Source organism: Enhydra lutris, unplaced genomic scaffold, assembly GCF_002288905.1.
Source record: "Enhydra lutris kenyoni isolate GAN:26980312 unplaced genomic scaffold, ASM228890v2 scaffoldscaffold97, whole genome shotgun sequence".
In the NCBI taxonomy this organism is placed as follows: Eukaryota; Metazoa; Chordata; class Mammalia; order Carnivora; family Mustelidae; genus Enhydra; species Enhydra lutris.
This window is the reverse complement of record NW_019154181.1, coordinates 244,581-268,624: the sequence shown is the minus strand read 5'-3', so window position 1 is coordinate 268,624 and position 24,044 is coordinate 244,581. Positions and strand designations below refer to the sequence as shown.

The 24,044-nt window shown below is 39.7% G+C and overlaps 1 protein-coding gene across 1 annotated transcript in view; it reads left to right on the top strand.

Annotated features, from left to right (window-relative positions):
- Positions 1-763: 763 nt before the first annotated feature.
- LOC111139272 (dehydrogenase/reductase 7B) overlaps positions 764-24,044 on the top strand; it is a 58,076-nt gene continuing 34,795 nt past the window's right edge. The window contains exon 1 of the mRNA XM_022491510.1: positions 764-797. Coding sequence (XP_022347218.1) covers positions 778-797 — 20 coding nt within the window. The 5' untranslated portion in view covers positions 764-777. The remainder of the gene's footprint in view (positions 798-24,044) is intronic.

Sequence of the window (24,044 nt, the reverse complement as noted above, 5' to 3'; positions counted from 1 at the left end):
AGAGATCTTATATATCCTGAATAAAAATCATTTTCAGATGTATGTATTGCATATATCTATTCGGCTCTATTCCTTGCATGGTACTCTCTTCCGTCTTTCCATGTCTTAAATTTAAGGACGCCCAATTTATCAACATTTGTCTTTAGGGCTAGTACTTTGTGTGTCCTGGTAAAAAGTATTTCCTTAACGCGTGGTCACAATACTGTGGTGTTATTTTCTAGAGCTGTACGTTTCACATTTAACTCTACTTTTGAATTGATTTTTTGTATGAGGTAGGAGTCAAGGCTCATTACCCACCTCCACCCCATATCGGCATTCAATTGATTTAGATCTATTTACTGAAAATAACTTTCCTATTGCTTTATGGTGGCTCCTTTGTGGGGAAAAATATGACTACATGCCTTTGGGTTTGTTTCTAGCCTTTTCTTTTCCACTGATCTTATATATTGCTGTTTTAATGATGTCTTTATGATTTATAGTAAGTCTTAACATTCTCCAGTGTACCGACCACTCCCCCTCACCCCAACAAGCCACCAAGAGTGTGCACGAAACCCAAATGCGCCTCCTTCTGAATTTCCCTCCGAAAGATGGAAGAAAGGCCCTTAGGTAGGAGTTCGCTTTTCAGACCTCGGGGTGCAGCGCCTCCTCCCGGCACCTCGAGGAACGCACGCCAGACACGCACGCGCAGCCTAAAGGCCGGGATTGGATGGAGCCTCGCGGGCGGGGCGAGCGAAGTCTCGCGTCACTTCCGAGGCGGGAGGATGAAGTTGATTGACCATGGTCTCAGAGGCGACCAGGTAGGGGTTGGGGAGGAAGCGACCTCGGTGGCGAGGGGCGGAGGGACCGTCCCGGAACTGAGGCGCGCGGGTGTATCCCGACTCGAGTGCATTCCCGGCCCCGGCGAAGGGAGGCAAGCGGGTGTAGAGGCCGAGCAGAGGCCACGGACCCCGAGCCGGCCTCTGCCGACCGCCGCAACCCCCAGCTCTGAGGAAAGACTCCGCTCTCGCGCGTACACTCGAGTCTTGCCTCTGGCGCTTTCTCTTTGGGCGGCCGGCGCCTTCGCTGAGGTCCCGGTGACGGTGTGTGCGGCTGGGAGGTGCTGAAATGAGGCGGCGGACCCGCACAGGCTAGGGCCTGTCCCTTTCCCCGATTCCGCACCCACCGACGCGGGCGTGACCCACGCTTGAGCGCTAGAGGCTGGTGGCACTGGAGCCTGGCGTTAGAGACCTAGGATTAGCAAAGGACATCCCGTTTGTCACACGGCAGCGGAGAGAGTTGACTGTGGAGCTCCCGCGGGAAGGGCTTGTTTCAGACCTCTTATTCCTCTGGTCCTTGCTCCGCCGCTTCCTGCCTGTGCGACTTTGGGCAAATGTCTTAAATTCTTGGCGCCTGGGTGGGTACTCAGCCGTAATTTGGGGAATAAGACGCCCATATTCGTGAGGTGGTTGTGAAACGTCAGTGAGATTGCCAGTAGAATGCACCCCGCCTAGTGTTTGCCACACAGTAGTTAGGAAATAAGTGGTACCCATAGAACTCTCTTTTAATTTCCCTTGGTATAGTGATTTGCGAGTTGAGAAGTTACTTCTGGGCTTCATACATACCTGTTAAGTGAGCTAATACTTGATTCTTGTAGTGGAATTGCCAGGAAGTGCTTTTCGCGTCTTCCAACCTGTGTGGAGGTGGGGGTTTCTAAGGGACGTGGAGCAAGGGATCCTTAGCTTGGTGATCCAGAGATACAGTAAACATGATCTAATTCTTCAGAAGGATAGGGAGGGGAACTAACTTATGACTCTTGTCTCTTGTAGATACTTCTCTTACTCTTCACCACAAAAGAGTAAAGGGGGTGGTATTATATACTTTCAGTGGAGTTAGCAAAGCTGAGATGGCACACAACAAATATGTGGGGGAGGCAGGGTTTTAGAAGATACAGAGGTCTCTCAACTTTTTCCTAAGGTAATGATGCTTTTTATTTCTCCTGAGGCTTAGGATGGAAAGGAGCCGAGATGGGAGGAAGAAGTAGGGTCATGACTGTGGGCCTTGGTCAGGAGTGACCAGTAAGGCTGAGTGCTGCTTCTCGCTGGGATTTTCTGGGCTGACCTTCTGTTATCCCCAAAGACAGTATGGTGAAGATTCCAGATTAACAGCTGATTGTAGTTTATGTAGTCCCAATAGGGCTCGCTTTAAAAAGGAGGCATTATAAAGATGGACATGCATAAATTATGTTTTGCTGAATTAATCTTTTTCAGGAGACAGGTGACCACCTAATTTGTTCTATTATTTTTCTTTACAACATTTGAAGCTTCTTTAGGATCATTCCTTGTATCCCTGCATGGAGGGTTTCTTTTATTGTAGAAAACACAGACTTTGGAGAAGGCAAAACAAAACAAAAATTTATATCATTGGAAAGGATCTTTGTTGTACATTTTTTCCTGGATTGTAGATTGATTAGGGATCTGGTACAAACACTAAAACAGCAGTTACCATGTTTTAATTTTATGGCATATAGTGAGCCTTTTGCCCAAGACGGAAGTATTATCTTATCTTAATTATTTTTTAAGGACTTATTTATTTGTTTCAGACACCCCTGGGGAGGGGTGGAACAGAGGGAAAGTGAGAAGGAGAATATCCAGCAGACTCCTGCCTGAGTGCGACACAGGGCTCTCTATTCCACAACCCTGAGATCATGATCTGAGCCAAAATCAAGAGTCAGATGCTTAACTGACTGAGCCACCCATGTGCCCGGAGAAGTACTATTTTAGTTCCATTTTTTACAGATGAAGAAATTGAGGCTCAGAGAGGTTGAATGATGTGTCTAAATTTGGAGAATCTAAGAGAGAACAGAAACAATTTTAAAGGGGATTATCTTGGGGAATGTAGAATATACCAGAAGGGAGAGAAAGGTTACCCTCAGATGTTGGAGAACTCTGGAATGAAGGGACATTTTCTCATTAAGTCTTGGAGTTTCCTGCTGGGAGGGAAGGGCACTTAAAGGCAAAAGCCTGTTGTTTTATCTGCATATCCTGGGCCAAGGTCAGCACAGCTGGACTGAGGTTCTCTAGGTTTTGAAGTGCAGGTCTGGAACTCTGCTGCCCTGCACTAATGGGTTGATGATGTACTTTGCTTTTTAAGAACCTGGCACTGTATACAAGAGTGTGCAAGCCACATAAATGCATGATCAGTTGACATCCAGAAAGAGTCTTGGCTTTATAAACATCTTTTTGAGGGTTCTTTTAATTTTTATTTAAAAATTTTTTCTTATTTTTAAAATTTTAATTCCAGTTTAGTTAACACAGTGTTATATTAGCTTCATGTGTACAATATAGTAATTTAGCAATTCTGCATATTACTCAGTGCTCATCAAGATTAAGTGTTCTCGGGGTGCCTGGGTGGCTCAGTGGGTTAAAGCCTCTGCCTTCAGCTCAAGTCATGATCCCAGGGTCCTGGGATTGATCCCTGAATCGGGCTCTCTGCTTAGCAGGGAGCCTGCTTCCCTTCCTCTCTCTCCCTGCCTCTCTGCCTACTTGTGATCTCTGTCTGTCAAATAAATAAATAAAATCTTTAAAAACAAAAAAAGATTAAGTGTTCTCTTCCTAGATGTCCATCAACAGATGAACGGATAAAGAAAATGTGGTATGTATGTACGTGTGTGTATATATGTGTATATACACACACACACACACACACACAATGGAATACTATGGAATACCATATATATATATAGTATTATATATATACATATATGTATGTATATATATGTATAACCACAATGGAATACTATGCAGCCATCAAAATAAATGAAATCTTGCCATTTGCAACGACGTGGATGGAACTAGAGGGTATTATGCTGAGCGAAGTAAGTCAATCAGAGAAAGACAATTATCATATGATTTCCCTGATATGAGGAATTTGAGAGGCAAAGTGGGCGGTTTGGGAGTAGGGAAGGGAAAAAATGAAACAAGATGGGATCAGGAGGGAGACAAACTATAAGAGACTCTTAATCTCACAAAACAAACTGAGGGTTGCTGGGGGGAGTGGGGTAGGGAGATGGTGGTGGGTTATGGACATTGGGGAGGGCATGTGTTATGGTGAGTGCTGGGAAGTGTGTAAGCCTGATGATTCACAGACCTGTACCCCTGGGGCTAATAATACATTATATGTTAATTAAAAAAAAAAAGATTTAAGTGTTCTCTTAATCCCCTTCACCTGTTTCACCCATCCCCCACCCACCTCCCTCTGGTAACCATCAGTTTGTTCTCTATAGTTAAGACTCTGTTTTTTGGTTTGTCTTTTTTTTTTTTCCTTTGTTCATTTGTTTTGTTTCTTAAATTAGGCATGAGTGAAAACATATGGTATTTGTCTTTCTCTGACTTAATTTGTTTGGCGTTATATTCTTTAGCTCCATCCATGTTTTTGCAGATGGCAAGATTTCATTCTTATTTATGGCTGAATTGTATGTATGTATGTATGTATGTACATAGATGTATATATACACATGCATACACAATATATAATAAGCATACTATACAATATACATACATATACTGATATATGTATGCAATATTCCCATTATACAATATACATATATAATATATCTTATATATATATACACAGGGAATATATCATATATGTATGTATATACACACACAGAGCATTGTGTATATATATATATATATATACATATACCACATCTTTATCCATTCATCTGTTGATGGACACGGGCTGCTTTCATAATTTGGCTATTGTAAATAATGCTGCAGTAAACATTGGGGTACATATATCCTTTCGAATTAAAATTTTTAAAAAGATTTTATTTATTTATTTGATATAGAAGGGGAGTGAGAGAGAGAGAGAATGCACAAGCACAGGGAGCAGCAGGCAGAGGGAGAGGCAGACTCCCTGCCCAGCAGGGAGCCCTGTATGGGGCTCGATCCCAGAACTCTGGGATCATGACCCAAGCCGAAGGCAGACACTTAACCGACCGAGCCACTCAGGCACCCCTCAAATTAATATTTTCATATTCTTTGGGTAAATACCCAGTATTGTGATTCCTGGATCATAGGGTAGTTCTGTTTTTAATTTTTTGAGGAAACTCCATACTGTTTTCCACAGTGGCTGCACCAGTTTTCATTTCCACCAACAGTGCAAGAGTGTTCCTTTCTCTTCACATCCTCTCCAGCAGTTGTTTCTTGTGTTTTTGGTTTTAGCTATTATGAAAGGTGTGAGATGATTAGCTCATTGAAGTTTTGATATGCATTTCCCTGATGATGAGTGATGTTGAGCATCTTTTCATGTGTCTTTTGGCCGTCTGGATGCCTTTGGAAAATGTCTGTTCATGTCTTCTGCCTATTTTTTAATTGGGTTATTTTTTAGGGGGTGGTTTGAGTTTTATAAGTTCTTCATATATTTTGGATACTAGCCTTTTATTGGCTGTGTCATTTGCAAATATCTTCTCCCATTCAGCAGGTTGTCTTTTTAGTTTTTTTAAAAAATATTTAATTTATTTATTTGACACAGAGAGATCACAAGTAGGCAGAAAGGCAGGCAGAGAGAGAGAGAGGACGAAGCAGGCTCCCTGCCGAGCAGAGAGCTGGTTGCAGGATTCAATCCCAGGACTCTGAGATCATGACCTGAGCCGAAGGCAGAGCTTAACCCACTGAACCACCCAGGCGCCCAGTTTTGATTGTTTCCTTCACTCTGCAGAAGCTCTTCATTTTGATGTAGTCCCAATAGTTTATTTTTGCTTTTGTTTCCCTTGCTTTAGGACACATATCTTTTTTTTCTTTTTAAGATTTTATTTATTTGAGAGAGAGAGAGAGAGAGAGAGAGCGAGCGAGCATGAGCAGGGGTGAGGGATAGAGGAAGAGGGAGAAGCAGATTCCCTGCTCATCAGGGAGACTGATGCGTGGGACTCAGTCCCAGGACCCTGGGATCATGATCTGGGTCAAAGGCAAATGCTTAACTGACTGAGCCACCCAGGTGCCCCATAGCACACATATCTTGAAAGAGTGATGTAATAGCTGACGTGAAAGAAATTACTGCTTGTGATCTCTTGTTCAGGGTTCTTTTAGATAATACTTTCCTATACTGTACTTAAAATATTTTATTCACATTTGCAACTGTATGTTTGTATAAAGGGAGCCGTGTTTGTGTTCTAGTCAACAGAATGGGATGTGTCTTGCCTAACATACTTTTCTCTTTTTCTCTGTAATTATAATAGTTAACATTCATTGAGTGTTGTGTGCCCGACTTTATGCTAAACATTTTATTGGATTATTCAACTCTCACAATAACTCTGTAAAGTAGGAATAGTTTATTTTTATTTTTAGAGGAAGAAATGGGCTCAGAGATGGGAAGAAATTTATCCAAAGGCAAAGAGCTAGTAAGGGCAGAACCAGTTCTGCATACTCCAAAAGCTGGTGCTTATCTGTGTATTTCATTCATTCCTTCATTTAGCAGAACATACCTAGTCTCTACTAGCAATGTGCTAGGTGTTGGGGATACAGTGATGGCCAAAACAGACACAATTCCTATTGTCAGGTTGCTTCTAAGTCTAACAATGGTGATAGGCAGGTAAAGAATTACAAACTAAATATTAATTATGGTTGTGGTACATGCTATGGAGGACAGTAGAGGGTGCTATGGGAATGTATAATGTGGCCATTTGGCCCTGGGAGGGAGTGAGGAGAGGCAGGGAGGCTCTATTGAGGAAATATTTAGCTGAGACTTTTAAGTATTGAGTTGGAGTTAAATTGGGCAAAGAGAAGGGTGAACCAGGGGGAGGGAAGGGCATGTGTGAAGCCTCGAGAATAGGAGGAGGTTGTCTTATAGTTACTGTGTGGCCAAAGGATGGCAAATGTTGCCCAAGTCTAACACAGAATGTATGTGGGGGTCTTATCCTAAGAGCAGTATCACCGCCAGTCTTGGTTTGTTTGCTTCTCAGAATTTATAATGAATTCCACAAACCGTATCTATTTTCCAGCTCTGATTGGAGCCCAGCCTCCTTTTTCAAATATGTGGTTAGACCTCTGGTTGCCCACAGAATGGGGATTGGGGATGAGAGGAGGGATAAATACCTAAATGGGAGACTTAATTGGCATTGGTAATTTCTACTACAAAGCTAAATAGACACTGAGTGTCAATATTTTGTTTTATCATATTGTCTCTGGTTTGCTAAATGATTTAACAAATGTTTTATAGCTGCACTGTGGTCCATACCCTATGTTAGCCACCTAGGATACAAACGTATAAGGACATTCTTTTCCTTTGCCATGCATAATTTAATGTTTTCTTTGCCTTCCATTTAAGATGCTGCAGGTTTTTTAAGAAAGATTTTATTTATTTATTTGAGAGAGAGAGAACGTGAGCAGGGGGAGGAGCAGAGAGAGAGACAAGCAGACTCTGCTCTGAACGTGAAGCCCAACATGGGGTTAGATCCCATGACCCTGAGACCGTGACCTGAGCCAGAATCAGAGTCGGACACCCAACTGACTGCGCCACCCCGGTGCCCCTAAGGTGCTGCGGTTTTATCCGCATTATTCTTCAACATCTATTTATTTAGCGTTTGTTATGTGCTAGGCACCGGGCTAGGGATACAGCATGAGCAAATAGTCGTGGTCTCAGTCCTCATGGAGCGTAAACTCCCATCTGGGGCTGGAAGGCAGAGAGGGAGGGAGAGAGTCAGGGAGATGAGGTTGAAGAGATAGGCTGGGGTCATACCACACAGGCCTCATAGGTCATGCCAAGGATTTAAGGCTTATTCTAAGAATGGTGGGAAGCTGTTGAAGAATTTCAGTCACAAGAGTATCATCAGCGGGACTGTGTTAGTAAAAGGTCACTTTGGCTCCTCAGAGGAGGCAAAAGCCAATGGATTTGAGGACTGTTTAGGAGGTAGGATCAATAGGGCTTGTTCGTATTTTCACTCTGGGATGAGAAGGGTAAGGGGGGTGTCAGAGCCGATTCTTCATTTTCCAGCTTGTGCTTCTGTGATAGGAACCCCTGGAGGAAGAACATGAGTTCAGTTTTGAAAAAGATGTCTTTGAAATAATCCAAGTGGAGGTGTCACAAAGGCAATGATATGGGAGGATCTGGCTCTGATGACAGTAATGGGCTAAGTCCCTGGAAAAAACTCTTGTTGGGGAGGGTTTTGTTTTGTTTTGTTTTTTCTCCTTGTATTGAGGGAGCCATCAGAGTTGGGAAAGCAGGGAATAAAATTTCTCCACATTTATGTTGGGGAGAAGTTAAGATCTGCCCACCTAAGAAATGGTCTCCACAAATGTGGAATGAAAGAAGCTAGTTCTGTTATTGAATAAGCATTAACCGGGACTGGGGTACATCACAAGTACCCTGCTAATGAGACTACAAAAACAAAAAAGAAACTCTACCATTTATAATTCATTACAAACACAGTCTCAAGGTAATCTTGTAAAAAGACTTGACAGCACCATTTGATATATATGCTTTGGTAGTTCCTCCTTTTTTTTTTTTTTTTTTTAAGATTTTATTTATTTGACAGAGAGAGAGAGAGATCACAAGTAGGCAGAGAGGCAGGCAGAGAGAGAGAGGGAGAAGCAGGCTCCCCGCCAAGCAGAGAGCCTGATGCGGGGCTCGATCTCAGGACCCTGAGATCATGACCTGAGCCGAAGGCAGAGACTTAACCCACTGAGCCACCCAGGCGCCCCTTGGTAGTTCCTCCTAAATTCACCTGGTAATTGGGGTGGCCATCTGTACTAATTAATTGCCTTTATCTAAAGGAGAAGTAAAACCTCTCTAATCTCGGTGTGCAGGGAATAGAGGTGTGTAGGCTAAACTCCTACGGTGACTGGGAGAGGGGGCGCTTTCTTCCTGGGTATTAACATTTAAAAGAGATGGCTTTTAGGACCCTTGGAAAAACATTCCTGAGTTCTGCAGCTAGCTTATTTAACCTTTAAAAAGATTTGCATACATATCAAAGGACAGAGGAAAGTTTTATATAAATACTAGGTTATTCAAAGAAATGCTCTAAGAAAAAAGAGGGAGGAAAAAAGATCTCTTTCCCTTTGGAAACAGAGAAAGTTTTAAAATTTTACTTAAACTTACAGTGCAATAAGATGTTGGACTAGAGCACACACAGAATGGGGATTATTCTGAAGAGGACTTTTAAGTGAGTTCCATGTAGTTTTGCATAGTTAGGATACCCTCAAATGGTCAAATGTAGCCCATAATTTCTTGTACATTGATTCAAAGAAAAATGTATATTGGTCCTCCTGGTAGTTTCCAGCCAAAACTCTTGTCTCTCGTAGTTAACTCTTCCAGGGCTTGTCTTGTCCTCCTTAATGTCAATAATGTCATTTCTTAGTTCGACCCAGTGTTAAAAAACAAAATTCGAATAAGTAAAATTCAAATATTTGATTAGCTTTATTCAGTGATTCATGAATCAGGCAGCATCCCATCTACAGGCAGAACGAGCTCCACAGCTATACAAAATGAAGGACTTTTATAAGCAGAAGAGAGTGGGAACAAGGAAGTCATACTAGCAAAATGTGGATTGGTTTTGGCAAAGTCACTTTCCTTTAGGAGATGGCGGGGGTCTATCAGACAGATTACCTCACTAATGCTGACCAGGTGATTCCTGATCGGCTGGTTTAAGATTCCACTTCTGGAAGAGTCTGAGACTGTAACTAAGTTAAGACTTGGTTTGGTGATGTGGGGCTTACCAAACATGACTGTTTTGGGTCTATTGTCTTGTTTTTAACCCCAGTTATAGACATATGAGACCTTTCTTTGGTAGGTAAAGTTAAGGTTTTAAAGCAGAAATGAACTCTCCATTAATCTCTTCTGGAAAGCTATAAACCAGACGCTGGAAATTGAGGTCGAATGGCAAATAAATTTAGCTTGGAAGCTACTTGCCACCCACAAGATAGGAAATTGAATAAATGCTTTTAGATTCTGCCTGGGCTCTCCCTCCCATGCCCTTATGGTAACCTGAGACTTGTCTACTCATCTACTTTGTGGAGGGAGTGGTCTGCTGATAGCTGCTGATTTAATGGAACGTTGCTTACCAGTAGTTTGAACTTGTTTGCTGTAGCTAGAGCTTTATTTTATCAAGTAAGGTCATGTTTGCTCTGGGAGCACTATGTTTTGAAGGGAGATGTAAGATTTTCTAGGTTTATATGAGTAGTACTTAGCAGTTTTAAATTGGAAAGTGTATTAGGAAACTACTGTTACTTCAAAATTCTCTGTGAGTATGGTATTACAGTCCAGATTGGCTTAAAACATTAGCTAAAGTGGGGGCACCTGGGTGGCTCAGTGGGTTAAAGCCTCTGCCTTCAGCTCAGGTCATGATCCCAGGACCCTGGGATGGAGCTACATCGGGGAGCATCAGCGGGGAGCCTGCTTCCCTTCCTCTCTCTCTGCCTGCCTCTCTGCCTACTTGTGATCTCTGTCTGTTAAATAAAGAAATAAAATCTTAAAAAAAAAAAACAGTAGCTAAACTGAATCAAGGAAATTGTACTGAGTTTCTGTTAAGCGATTAGCTTGTTTACATTCAATTCTTGCATAAAAGCCTTTGTATTTTGTTTGGGTGATTGCAGCTGAATATGGGGATCTTATCATCTCGACAGTATTAAAATTCTTCCTTTTTAAGGCTCCAACTAAAGGATTACTAATATTATTATTATTTACCCCCTATTTATTGCACTTAATGTGGACTTTAGAGTCTGAAAACCTGGTTCAGATCTCTTTTCTGCCACTTGCTAGCTATGTGACTTCAGTCACATAGCTTTTCTCATTTAGCAGATGGAAATTACTATCATACCTACCTCATAGGATTGCTATGAGGAGGAAATGAGATCACCCGTATGGAGTATGTAGCCCAGTAAGTTGCAAACACTAAAAAAAGTAATTGTTATTAGTATTTGTCTTTACACAGTAGCCATATATGGTAACAAGCTGAAAGTTACTTTTTTAAAGTACAGTTTGGACTTTTGTTTACTGTTATTGTTATTGTTTCACTCCATTAAAGTCCTCGTGTGTGTTAAAAACTATCACAGAATAGGTAAAAGATGAATTATATTAGAAATAGAAATGCACTTCTGGTTTCAGGAGTTGGGATATCTAGTAATTTCTGCTACATTTTCAAGAGATTGAAGGATTGTGACATTATATCTTGTAGCATTCTGTAATTTATAAAAACCATCTGAAAGCATCATTGTCCTTCTATACCTATCAGTTGACAGGTCTTTACAAAGGGCAAGCTTTTTTCTCTCTTCTTAACCTGGAGATTTACAAATTGTGACAAATGGTGGTTCTTACATACTGTGCATGCACCTCCCAAGGGTCCAATCCAGTAGGTTGTACAAAAGTGTTAGAGCTCTTGCTCTCCACTCTTTGGGATAGCTATTGGGGCCTGAAGTTCCAGCTCCTGAAAACTAGGAGATAGGAGTACCTCGAGGGAGCCCAAGGCGCTACAGTGTTCAGTTTGCTCATTTCACATATGCTGCCCATTTGTTTGTCATTCCAACAATATTTGTTGAACATACACCTTGTGTCTGGCACAGGAAACAGAATTGAGGGGCTTAAACCTCCAGAGAGAGTCTACATGCGGACAGATCAAGTACAGCCAGGTGTTCCAGGAGCTCTGGCATTGAGGCATCAGACTGTCTGGGCTTTCTTCTTGATCTGATTTTCAGGTTGAGAAACACTCACATGAGTTAAACATGCTTCAGCAGAGGATGTTTCTAGCAGCAGGGGTAAGTAATTCCAGTGGACCTCATTCATCACTTTATAGTACATGAGGAACTATTACCTCGTCATCTCTTATCTCATAACTCTCTTGAGATGTGTGTAGAATGAGGATTATTTCCTTATTTTATAGGTAGAGAAGCTGGGGTCCACAGTGGAAAATAAGGTCTATTGTAGAACAGGAAATAAATGGTGGCAACATTTTTATTCCACCATTGCTCCACCGTGTAGTAATTATAGTGATTTGCATTTCATTTGTGATGCTGGACTGCCTCAATTTAAGGAATCTATACTTATGAAAATATAGGTGTATTAAGGATTTTCTAGCAAAGGTAGGTATTCTAACTTGTGCTATCCAGATGGACTTATGGCCATTTTTTGGATTTTCTCATATCATTTCCACAGTTTATTTGTATAAACTTGTATTTTAGCAGATTCAGCGGTAATAAGGTTTCCAAAGGTATCTATTCTGAGAAAAGGTAGGGAATTTTAAAAATTCAGTATATAAATTTAAAAACTATGGTACTTAATTTTCTCCAATGTTCTCCAATGTTTCTCAGACAGTAGTGCCCCCCCAAAATTGCTTAAAAAATAAAATTTAAATACAACTTTGTAGGAAAATGTCTTATGTTTCTCAATGTGTTGTGTATGGTAGAATATCATTCTGTGAGAACTGTCTCAATTAATGAAAAGGTGGATTAAAAAAAGAGAAGGTCACTTCATTGTTAATTGGTGGATAAGGAGAGATGAAATTTAAATAGTTAATTTGGCCACTCATGAGTGCTAGACATAGCAAGGAAGAGAAATTTATCCATTTTCTTTGTTCTTTTTTTTTTTTTTTTAAGATTTTATTTATTTATTTGTCAGAGAAAAAGAGGGCAGAGCAGGGGGAATGGCAGGCAGAGGGAGAAGCAGGCTCCCTACTGAGCAAGGAGCCTGATGTGGGACTCAATCCCAGGACCCCAGGATCATGACCTGAGCCAAAGGCAGACGCTTAACTGAGCCATGCAGGCAACCCTTCTCTGTTCCTTCTTTTCACCCTTTCTGATATAACCTACCGAATTTCTATGTAGATAACCCAGTAATTGTAGAGATAATTGGTATCATTTTAATCCTTCCTGCAACCATGTGAGGCAGGTATTAGACATATTTTGCAGATAAGGAAACTGGCTGAAATATTAAGTAGCTTGTCTAGAGATACTTACCTGGTTAGTCCGATTATTGGTATTTGAACCTAGGTCTGGCTGGATCCAAAGACAGTTTGCTGTATCATCAATTGAAATGATCATACCTGTCACTTAAATCTCAATAGAAAAATGGTAGCTGGAAAGTTGATCTTAGGTAAAGATCAAGAGAAATTTAAAAGGAAATTATTTATTGGAAAAAAACTACTGAATTGTAAGAAACAAAGTTTGGTTCTGCATTTTATCAGAAGAAAGGTATGGTTAGACACTTGTAGCAACTGACACCAGGCCAGGGATACTGGATAAAGTGAGGAAGTATAAATTCTTACAACAAGAAGCAAATTTCACAGCGATCTAGTATCTTTTTTTTTTTTTTTTTTTTTTTTTTTTGCTTCTCATAAACTTGAAAATAAAATTAAATGTCCCCCCCAACATTTTAAAATTTAACTCGGCCACACATCACATCTGAGAAGCCATCTCTTTTGAAAGTTTCTAGTTGACATGCAGTATTTGATTATGAAGACATTCAGATTGGATGAATTGAGAGACAGAATTTCCATTTGATTAGATTTGCGTTATGATCATCAGTTTCATTTCTAGTAGTAGGAAAAAGTCCATTAAGTCCTTGGGATGAGGTGAGAAGACTTCTGGTATGATAAAGAGGTTGCAAATTTCCCTCCAAAACCAACTATAAAACAGGACATATGTCAGAAACAACCATTTCAGAGGTCCAGAAATCAACCAAAGACACACAACAAATTTGAGAAGCATTTCTTCATGAAAACGCATTGAACGTTAGGTGAGACCAGTGGGAATCTGTGGTGTTCCTGCCAAGGGCTCCTCCCATCCCATCCCATACCCCCAGCTCAGTTAGTGTAGTAGTTCAACCAGATGAATAGCTATTTCACTGTTGGGGCTACCTATTTAGAACAGAGAGAAAACAAAAAACCATGCCCAGAAGCTTTCTTATTCTTATGTTGTGGCCCTGGTTGGGCAAGCAGTGAATCAGTAGACGAGCTGAAAATTTGACAGGACCACGTACTCCGGATGACTGGAAAGCTACATGTATGAGCGTAGTTTGCTAAAAAGGCCCCAGGCTATCCACACATCCCTGGATAGTGTGCAACTATAGAGGAGTTAGTCACAAGAAAGCTTGATGAAAAGTAAAAGCTGGTGAAGACTTGAATATTGCTTGGATTTTGAAATTACTTCCCATACCACACATAGATCCATCTGCAAAGGGTAGAAGCTGTACTTGTCTGAGGTGTTTGGCATAGATACTGACATACAATGGTTGACCATTAAGATATTCAGATAACCACCAGTAGGAATCCAAGCATAAAAATAAAAATAAGAAGAAAAGAAAAACTGACCAGAGACATCACTGGCCACATACTGTGGGTGAAACAAAATCCTTAAGTTTAGTACAGGCAAGTTTTAAATAAATTTTAAAAGTCAGCTACTCTACAGTCTCCAGAGGACAAAATGAGAATCTGAAGTTGCTATAAGGTAATATCTAAAATAAACAGTTTTCAACAAAAAATTTTATAAGACATGTTGAAAAAACAGGAAACTGTGACTTATACCTAGGGGAAAATAGCAAAAAGAACAAAGGTTGAGGACAGAGCTTCAGATATCCTTGGGACAATATCAAGTATACTATCATTTGGGAGTCCTAGAAGAAGAGAGTATGGGGCAGAAAAGTATTTAAAGAAGTAATGTCCCAGGGCACCTGGGTGGCTCAGTTGTTAAGTGACTGTCTTTGGCTTAGGTCATGATCCTAGGGTCCTGGAATGGAGGCCTACATTGGGCTCTCTGCTCAGCAGGGAACCTGCTTCTTCCTTTCCCTTTGCCTCTCAACTCCCTACTCCCCCCAACCTCTGCTCATGCCCCCCCTCTCTGAAATGAATAAATAAATAACAAAAAAAGAAATAATGTCTCCAAATTTGGTGAAGAACATTGTATTTATTTCCTATTGCTGCTATAATAAGTTACCACAGATGTAATAGCTTAAAACTCCATAAATTTACTACCTTGTAGTTCTTGAGGTCAGAAGTCTTATAATCAAGGTGTCAGCAAGGTTGTGTTCCTACTGGAAGCTCTAGAGGGAATCTGTTTACTTGCCTTTTCCAGCTTCTGTAGGCCATCAGCATTTATTAGCTCAGGGCCCTTTCCTTATATTACTCTAATTTCTACTCCTGTTGTCACATCTACTCTGTGACTCATCCCTCTTGCCTCCCTCTTATGAGGACTCTTATGATTGTATTGGGCCTGCCCAGATAATGCAGGATAATCTCCCCATCTTGAAATCCTTAATTAATCGTATCTGTAAAGTTCCTTTAACCATATAAATCAAGTAATATACTCTTACGTTCCAGGGAATAGGATGTGAACATCTTTGGGGAATTTTATTCAGGCTACTATAAACATCGGTATATATATCCAGGAAACTCAGTGAACCTCAGGTAGGGTAAACCCAAAGATTCTCACCTAGATACATCATAGTAAAACTGTTGAAAGCCAAAGATCAAAGTTAAAAGCGATAAGTGAAAAATCACTCCTCATATACAGGGAATAACCATATATGATTAATGGCTTAACTTCTCGTCTTAAAGAATGGTGTTGGACCTTCTGATTTCTTATTCAGCATGTAAGGTGCTTAGAAGTTGCCCTTCCACCCTAACAAGTAAAAAGCAAAACAAATGGAAAAATCAACCAACTCTTAGATCCATCAGAGTCATGAGATCACAAAGCAAACTGTTGCCACCAAAATAGGCAAGATGGGTGGATACAGACAATCATACTTATTTGTGCAGTACTGCTGTAGGAAAACTTGAACTGTAATTGAAAATTGCTGGAGGGGGCGCCTGGGTGGCTCAGTGGGTTAAAGCCTCTGCTTTCTGCTCAGGTCATGATCCCAGGGTCCTGGGATCGATCCCCGTATCCGGCTCTCTGCTCCGCAGGGAGTCTGCTTCCTCCTCTCTCTGCCTGCCTCTCTGCTTACTTGTGATCTTAGTCTGTCGAATAAATAAATAAAATCTAAAAAAAAAAAAAAAGAAAATTGCTGGAGGCTTAATGCAGAAAAGTCTGAGAGTTAAAAACTCTGGAGGGATCCAGTCTAAAGGGGGCCTCACAGTTTTGTGAGTTTTGACTCCAGGACTTCCACCAGGCCCTCACAGTGAATATTGGGAGAAAATTCCCTTGTGCTTCTGTTATGGGGAGGGAAAAGTAACTGTTTTGAAATATGGCAGAGTGTTTTGTTCTTAACAAAACCTGCCCTCAGGAGAAACTCTTTTATTTAGGGAACTTACTTAGGGAAAGGGAAAATAAGTTCCCTTACTTAGGGAAAGGGAAATACTCAATTCCAGGTCCCTCTGGTCATCCTGTCCTATCTAAGGAGGGGGATCAAACCCTGAGAACCACTGATAAAGTTCTCGGTTCGGAGGAAAGGCTCACCACAAGACTAGATCTAATCATTGAACCATAGCATGCTTCTGCTGCCTCTACATTTCTCAAGGCCTATTACTACAGTTCCTTTAAACCAGTACATCATTTCTGCCTTTATTTTTTTAGTTTTATTTATTTATTTATTTATTTGTCAGAGAGAGAGAGAGAGAGAGAGAGAGAGAGAGAACACAAGCAGGGAGAGCAGGAGGCAGAGGGAGAAGTAGGCAAGGAGCTGATGTGGAACTTGATCCCAGCACCCTGGGGTCATGGCCTGAGAAGAAAGCAAATGCTTAACCAACTGAGCTTTCTGATTTCTGCCTTTTAAGAAAACATTACCAGGCATACTGAAAGACGAAAAACACAGTTTGGAGAGACTGAACAGCATTAGAACCAGAGTCAGATATAGCAAGAAAGTTGGAATTTTCAGACTGATAATTTGAAAACTATGATTAATATGCTAAGGAGTTTAAAAGGGGAAAAAAAAGACAACATGCAAGAACAGATGGATAATATAAGCACAGAGATAGAAAATCTAGGAAAGAATAAAAAAAGAAATGCTAGAGTTCGAAAACACCACGAGAAATGTAGACTGTCTCTGATGGGCATGGCTGAGGAAAGAATCTCTGAGCTTGAGCATATGACAGTAGGAACTTTCTCTTCTATTCCTTTCTGTTCCTTGCTATTCCTTTCTGGTCCTTTCTTCCCCAAACTGAAAAGCAAAAAGACAGAGATATATAAGAACTGTGAAACAACTACAAAAGATGTAATATATACATAATGGGAATATCAGAAGGAAAAGAAAAAGAAAAAGAATCAGAAACAATATTTGAAGCAATAATGATAGAGAATGTTCCCAGTTTAATTGGAGACACCAAACCAGAGATCCAGGAAGCTCAGAGAATACCAAGCAAGATAATGTCAAGAAAATCTTAGAACAACTAGGCATACTATTGTTAAACTTCAGAAAATCAAAGATTTAAAAAAAAAAATCTTGGAAGAAATAAAAACTAGCCCCCCCAAAAAAACACCTTACCCATAGAGGAACAAAGATAAGAAATACATCTGATTTCTCCTCAGAAATCATAAGTGAAAACAGAATGGCATGAAATTTCCAAAATGTTAAGAGAAAAAAGCCTAGAAATTTTAAACAAAAATTTTAAATATTTATATTTTAGGTAATGTCTACAGCCAACATGGGTCTCAAACTCACAACCTGGAGATCAAGAGTTACATGCTCCACTGACTGAGCCAGCCAGGTGCCCCAAAAGGCCTAGAATTCTATACCCTGGAAAGTTAATCTTTCAAAAGTGAAGGAGAAATTAGTCTTCACAGACAAACAAAAATTGAGGGAGTTTTAACTTGCCTTGCAATAACTGTTAAAAGAAGTTCTTCAGAGAAGGAAAATGGTATAGATCAAAAAGTCAGATATATGTCAGAGAAGAAAGAGCATTGGTAAAATAAAAACTTTTATTTTTCGTCTTCTTAATTGGCCTAACAGTTTGTTTAGAATAATAATAGGAAAAATGTATCAGTTTGTGTGTATATGCTTATATATAAGTGAAATGAATGACAGCACTGATTTAAGAGTTGGAAGAAAGGAATTAGTATTTTGTCGCTTGCATTATCTGTGAAGTGGTATAGTGTTAATTAAAAGTGGGCTTGGATTAGTTGTAAATATATGCTGCATTCTGTAAAGCAAGCACTAAAAAAAGTTTAACAAGAAGTATAACTGATATTCTAAAAAAGAGAAAATGGAATCATATAAATGCTACCAAAAAGTAGAAGAAGTGTGGAAGACAAAAATAGGAGCAGAGAATGATGATAGCAAAGAGAAAACAGTAACAAGTATGGTACATATTAATCTAACTATATAAATAGTTACTCTAAAGTTCAGTGGTCTATATATACCAATCACAAGAAAGAAATTTTGAGAGTGGATCAAAAAACAAGACCCAAAAATATGTTGTCTACAAGAAACCTGTTTTAAGTATTAAAGACATATAGATTAAAGTATAGGGATGGAGAAAGATATATCATGCTAAAACTAATGAAAAGAAAGCAGGACTAGCTATATTAATTTTAGAGCAGACTTCAGGGTAAGGAAAGTGATCAGGAATAAAGAGGGGCATTACATAATGATAAAGGGAGTAAAAAATACTCCCCAAAGACATAACATTCCTTAACTGTGTATGCACCCAACTATAGTGTGTCAAGGTACGGGTGGTTAAAAACTGATAGAATTACAAAGACAGATAGACAAATCCACTATTGTAACTGGAGACTTAATACCTGTCTATCAGAAATGAACATAAGTCACCAGGCAGAAAATCAGTAAGAACATAATTGAAGTTAACAGCACCATCAGTCAACTGGATATAATGAACATCTATAGAATATTTCATCCAACAACAACAGATTACAAATTATTCTCAAGTTCACATGGAACATTTGCCAAGATAGATCACATTCTGGGCCATAAAACACAACAAATTTAAAAGAATAGAAATCATATATTGTTCGCTTTCAGGTCACATTGGAATTAAAGTAGAAGTCAATAACAGAAAGGTAGTTGGAAAATGCCCCCAAATATGTGGAAAACTGAACAACACACTTCTAAATAACATGTGGGTCAAAGAAGAAATCTGAAATTTAAAAATATTTTGAACTAAATGGAAATGGAACTCCAATTTATCAAAATTATAGAATGTAGTGGAAACTATGCTTAGGAATTTATAGCATTGAATGCATATATTAGAAAAAAAAAGAAAAATCCAAAATTAGTAGTTAATCTTCTACCTTAGGAAAAAGAACAAATTAAATCAAAAGTAAGCAGAATAATAATGATAATTGGAGTAGAAATCAGTGAAATTGAAAAATAGGAAATCGGTAAAGAAAATCAAAACCGAAAGGTGATTTTTAAAAAAAGATTTTATTTATCTTTTATTTATCTTTTATTTCTGTCAAAACAGGCAGAGATCACAAGTAGGCAGAGAGAGGCAGAGACAGAGAGGGGGAAGCAGGCTCCCCGCTGAGCAGAGAGCCCGACAACGACGCCGACGCCGGGGCTCAGTGTCAGGACCCTGGGATCATGACCTGAGCCAAAGGCAGAGGCTTTAACCCACTGAGCCACCCAGGCATCCCAACTGAAAGCTGATTTTTTGAAGAGACCAGTAAAACTGATAAGGCTCTAGCCAGGCTGATAAGGAAAAGGGGAAAAAAAAGACATTGCTAATATCAGAAGAGAAAGAGGAAACATCACTATGGATCCCATGGACATGATACTAAAGGAATATGAACAATTCTGTGCCCACAAATTTGATAACTGAGATGAAATTGACCAATTCTTTGGAAGACACAATGTGTGACACCCATGCAAGAGGAAATAGGCAATCTGAATAGACCTATATCTGTGAAAGAAATGGGATTAATAATTAATATTCCAAAGTAGAAAGCCAGCACCAGACCTGAATGAGTTCACTGGTGAATTCTGCTAAAACGTTTAAGAAATTATGCCAATTCTCTACAATCTCTTCCAGAAGACAGAAGTGGAGGGAATACTTCCTAACTCTGTGAGGCCAGTATTACCCTGATACCAAAACTGGACAAAGATTACAAGAAAATAAAAGTACAGACCAATATCTCTTACAAACATAGATGCAGAAATCATCAACAAAATATTACCAAATCGAATCAAGCATTGTATAAAAGGAATTATACGCCATGACTAAGTGGAATGCATCTCAGCATGTAAGACTGGTTGAACATTCAGAAATCAATTAATATAACCCATCACATTAACATACTGAAGAAGAAAAATTATTTGACATATCAATGGATGCTGAAAAAGCATTTGACAAAATCCAATACCCATTCATGATTTAAAAAAAAAAAATACGTCTCAACTGTCAGCAAACTGGTAATAGAAGAGAACTTCCTCAAATGGCAAAGAACACTTAGAGCCAACATCAATCTAGTTAATAGTGAGAGGCTCAAAGCTTCCCTACTGGGATTAGGAATGAGACAATGCTCTTCACACCACTGCTTTTCAACATAGTACTGGAAGTCCTAACGCAATAAGATGAGGAAGGGAAGTAAAAAGTATACTGTTTGGGAAGGAAGATAAAACTGTCTTTTTTTTGCAGATGACATGATTGTCTATATGGAAAACCCAAAGAATCAGTAAAAACAAAACAAACAAACAAACAAAAAAAACAACTCCTGGAATTAATAAGCAATTATAGCTAGAGTATAGGATACAAATTTAATCTATAAAAGTAGATCACTTTCCTATATGCCAGCAATGAACAAATGGAATTTGAAGTTAAAGATAATATCATTTCTGTTAGCTTCCCCTCTCCGCAAAAATGAAGTACTTAAGTCTAACAAAATATGTGCAAGATGTATGAGGAAAGCTTCAAAACTCTGATATATGAAATAAAAGATCTAAATAGTGAGATATTCCATATTCACAGGTAGAATGACCCCATATTGTCAAGATGTCATTTCTCAGCTTGTCTATGATTTCAACATAATCTCAATAAAAATCCCAGCAAGTTATTTTGTGGATATTGACAAACTAATTCTAAAATCTATATGGAGGGACGCCTGGGTGGCTCAGTTGGTTAAGCAGCTGCCTTCGGCTCAGGTCATGATCCCAGCGTCCTGGGATCGAGTCCCACATCGGGCTCCTTGCTCATCAGGGAGCCTGCTTCTCCCTCTGCCTCTGCCTGCCATTCTGTCTGCCTGTGCTCGCTCTCTCTCTCTCTCTCTCTCTGACAAATAATTAAATAAAAAATCTTTAAAAAAAAATAAAATAAAATCTATATGGAGAGGCAAAAGACCCAGAATGGCTGACTTGGAAGTTGGAGGATTACACCATGCAACTTCAAGTCTGTAAACCTATACTAATCAAAACAGTACGGAATTGGTGAAAGAACAAACAGATCAATGGAACAGAACAGAGAGCCCAGAAATAGACCCGCAAAGCTATATACTCAGTGGAGCATTGATAAAGGAGCGAAGGCAATACAATGGAGCAAAGAGAGTTTTTTCAACAATGATGCTGGAACAACTGCGTACCTACACCCACAAAAATGAAGCTAGACACAGATCTTCTACCCTTTACAGAAATTAACTCAGACTGGATCACAGACCTAAATGTAAAACACAACGCTATAAAACTAGAATATAATGTAGGAGAAAACCTTGATAATCTGGGGTATACTGATGGCCTTTTTAGATGTAACACCAAAGACATGAGCCATGAAAGAAATACTTGATAACCTAGACTTCATTAGAATTAAAAACTTCTGCTCTGGAAAAAACAGTGTGAAGAAAATGAGAAGACAAGCCAGATTGGGAGAAAATATTTGTAAAAGACATATCTGATCAAGCACTGCTATCTAAAGTATACAAAGAACTCTTAATTTAAGACTCAATAGGGCACCTGGGTGGCTCACTGGGTTAAAGCCTCTGCCTTCCGCTCAGGTCATGATCCTAGCGTAACCCTACATTGGGCTCTCTGCTTGGCGGGGAGCCTGCTTCTCCCTCTCTCTCTGCCTACTTGTGATCTCTGTCAAATCAATTAAAAAAAAGGTTTTTTTTAACTCAATAGTAAGAAAATGAAGAGCTGAAAATTGGAGCAAAAGACTGACAGATGCCTTAGCAAAGAAGATACGCAGATGGCAAGTAAACACGAAAAAGATGTGCAACATTTTATGTCGCTGGAGGATTGCAAATTAAAACAGCAGTGAGATATCAATACACACGTATTAGAATGGCCAACATCCAGAACACTGACACCACCAAATGCTGGCAAGGATGTGTAGCAACAGGAACTCTCATTTATTGCTGGTAGGAATGCAAAATGTCACAGCCACTTTGGAAGACAGTTTGGCAGTTTCTTACAAAATTAAACATACTCTTACCGTATGACCCAGGAGTTGCACTTCTTGTATTTACCCAAATAAATTGAAAACTTACGTCTACACCAAAACCTGCAAACAGATGTTTTTAGCATATTTATTCATAATTACCGCAACCTGCAAGCAACCAAGATGCCCTTCAGTAGCGGGATAAACTGGTACATCCAGGAATATTACATACATTTTTTGTGATACAAGAAAATGTTAGTGTGAAAAGGAAATGAGCTATCAAACCATGAGGAGACATGGAGGAACCTTAAATGCATATTACTAAGTGAAAGAAGCCACTCTGAAAAGGTTGCATACTGTATGATTCCAACCATCTAACATTCTGGAAAAGGCAAAACTATGGAGACAGTAGAAATATCTGTGGTTGCCAGGAGTTGGGGTGGGGAAAGAAGGGATGAATCAGTGGGCACAGAGAATATTTAAGGCAGCAGTACTATTCTATATGATACTACAGTGGTGGGCACATGCCATTATACATTTTTCAAAACCCATAGAATGTGCACCAACAGTAAACCTAATACAAACTGTGGACTTTGGTTGATAATGATGTGTCACCGTGGGTTCATTAGTTGTAACATTTACCATCGTGATGGGGGATGGTGGTAGTGTGGGAGGTTGTGCACCAGTGAGAAGAAGGGGTATAAGGGAACCGTACTTTCTGCTCAATTTTGCTGTGAACCTAAAATAGCTCTGAAAAAATAAAGTGTAACAATAATTGGAAAAAGAATGCTTGTCACAGAACAGTGGAGTTCCAACATTGAACGAAAAAACTGTCAACATCAAATCCTATATTAAATTTTATATCTAAAACTATCCTTCAAAAATGAAAGTAAAACATAGTCTCCTGTGAACAAAGATGAGGTAATCTATTGATTACAGACTTATCTTTCAAGAAATACTGAGGGATCCTCTAGGCCAAAAGGAAATGACTCCAGACTGTAAGTTGTTTCTGCAGGTAGAAATCAAGAGCCCTGGAAATGATTAACTTGTGGGTAGCTATAATAGACTGTAAATATGTTTTCTCTTAATTTTTGTAAAAGTTATAAGATCATATTAAAGCAGTAATCATTATTAACACTGTTGGGTCGACAAGATGTTTAGATGTAATCTGTGTGATAATAAATTCAGGAAGGCAATAGCCAGATTGGGGTGTTGGATGTGAAGATTGTATAGGGCTGCTGTTTGACTATGGGAGTGGCCGAAGTAGTGTGGAGGAGTGGTCATAGAACTAAGGCACAGGAAGGGGCACCCATTTGTAGGTAAAATCTCCAAGAATTCTGGTGACAGGAAATGTGCTGGAGAGAGTTAACAGCGAGTAGCTAAAAATCTTTTGTAAGTAATGCCGGGGTGTGGGGGATGGTGGTGGCCAAGAGGAAGGCAGGTGATTATTAGGAGGGGCAGTGTGTGACATAGTCTGACAAGGAAGAGGCACAGTTTTAGGGAGAGAGGGAGTTGTAGGGAAAAAGTTTTAGGGTAGTTTTAGGGAAAAAAGGAGGAATAGTGAGGAGCAAAGATGGCCCCACCATACCTTCGAGCAAGTTTGTGAGGGGTATGGGGGAGAAGACAGCCACCACTGCAGAGGTCTGCAGGGGAGTCTGTCCTCAGGAGGAGCCAGACATTGTTGGAACAGGATGGTGAAGGGGCTGTCCAGAGTAGAAGATGTGAGTTAAGATGCAAGTGATTTCGATGATGACTGACCAAGAGGACCACGGGTTAATATGGGGAAGGGTGGGAGGTGGGGTCAGACAAGGGAGTGCACAGA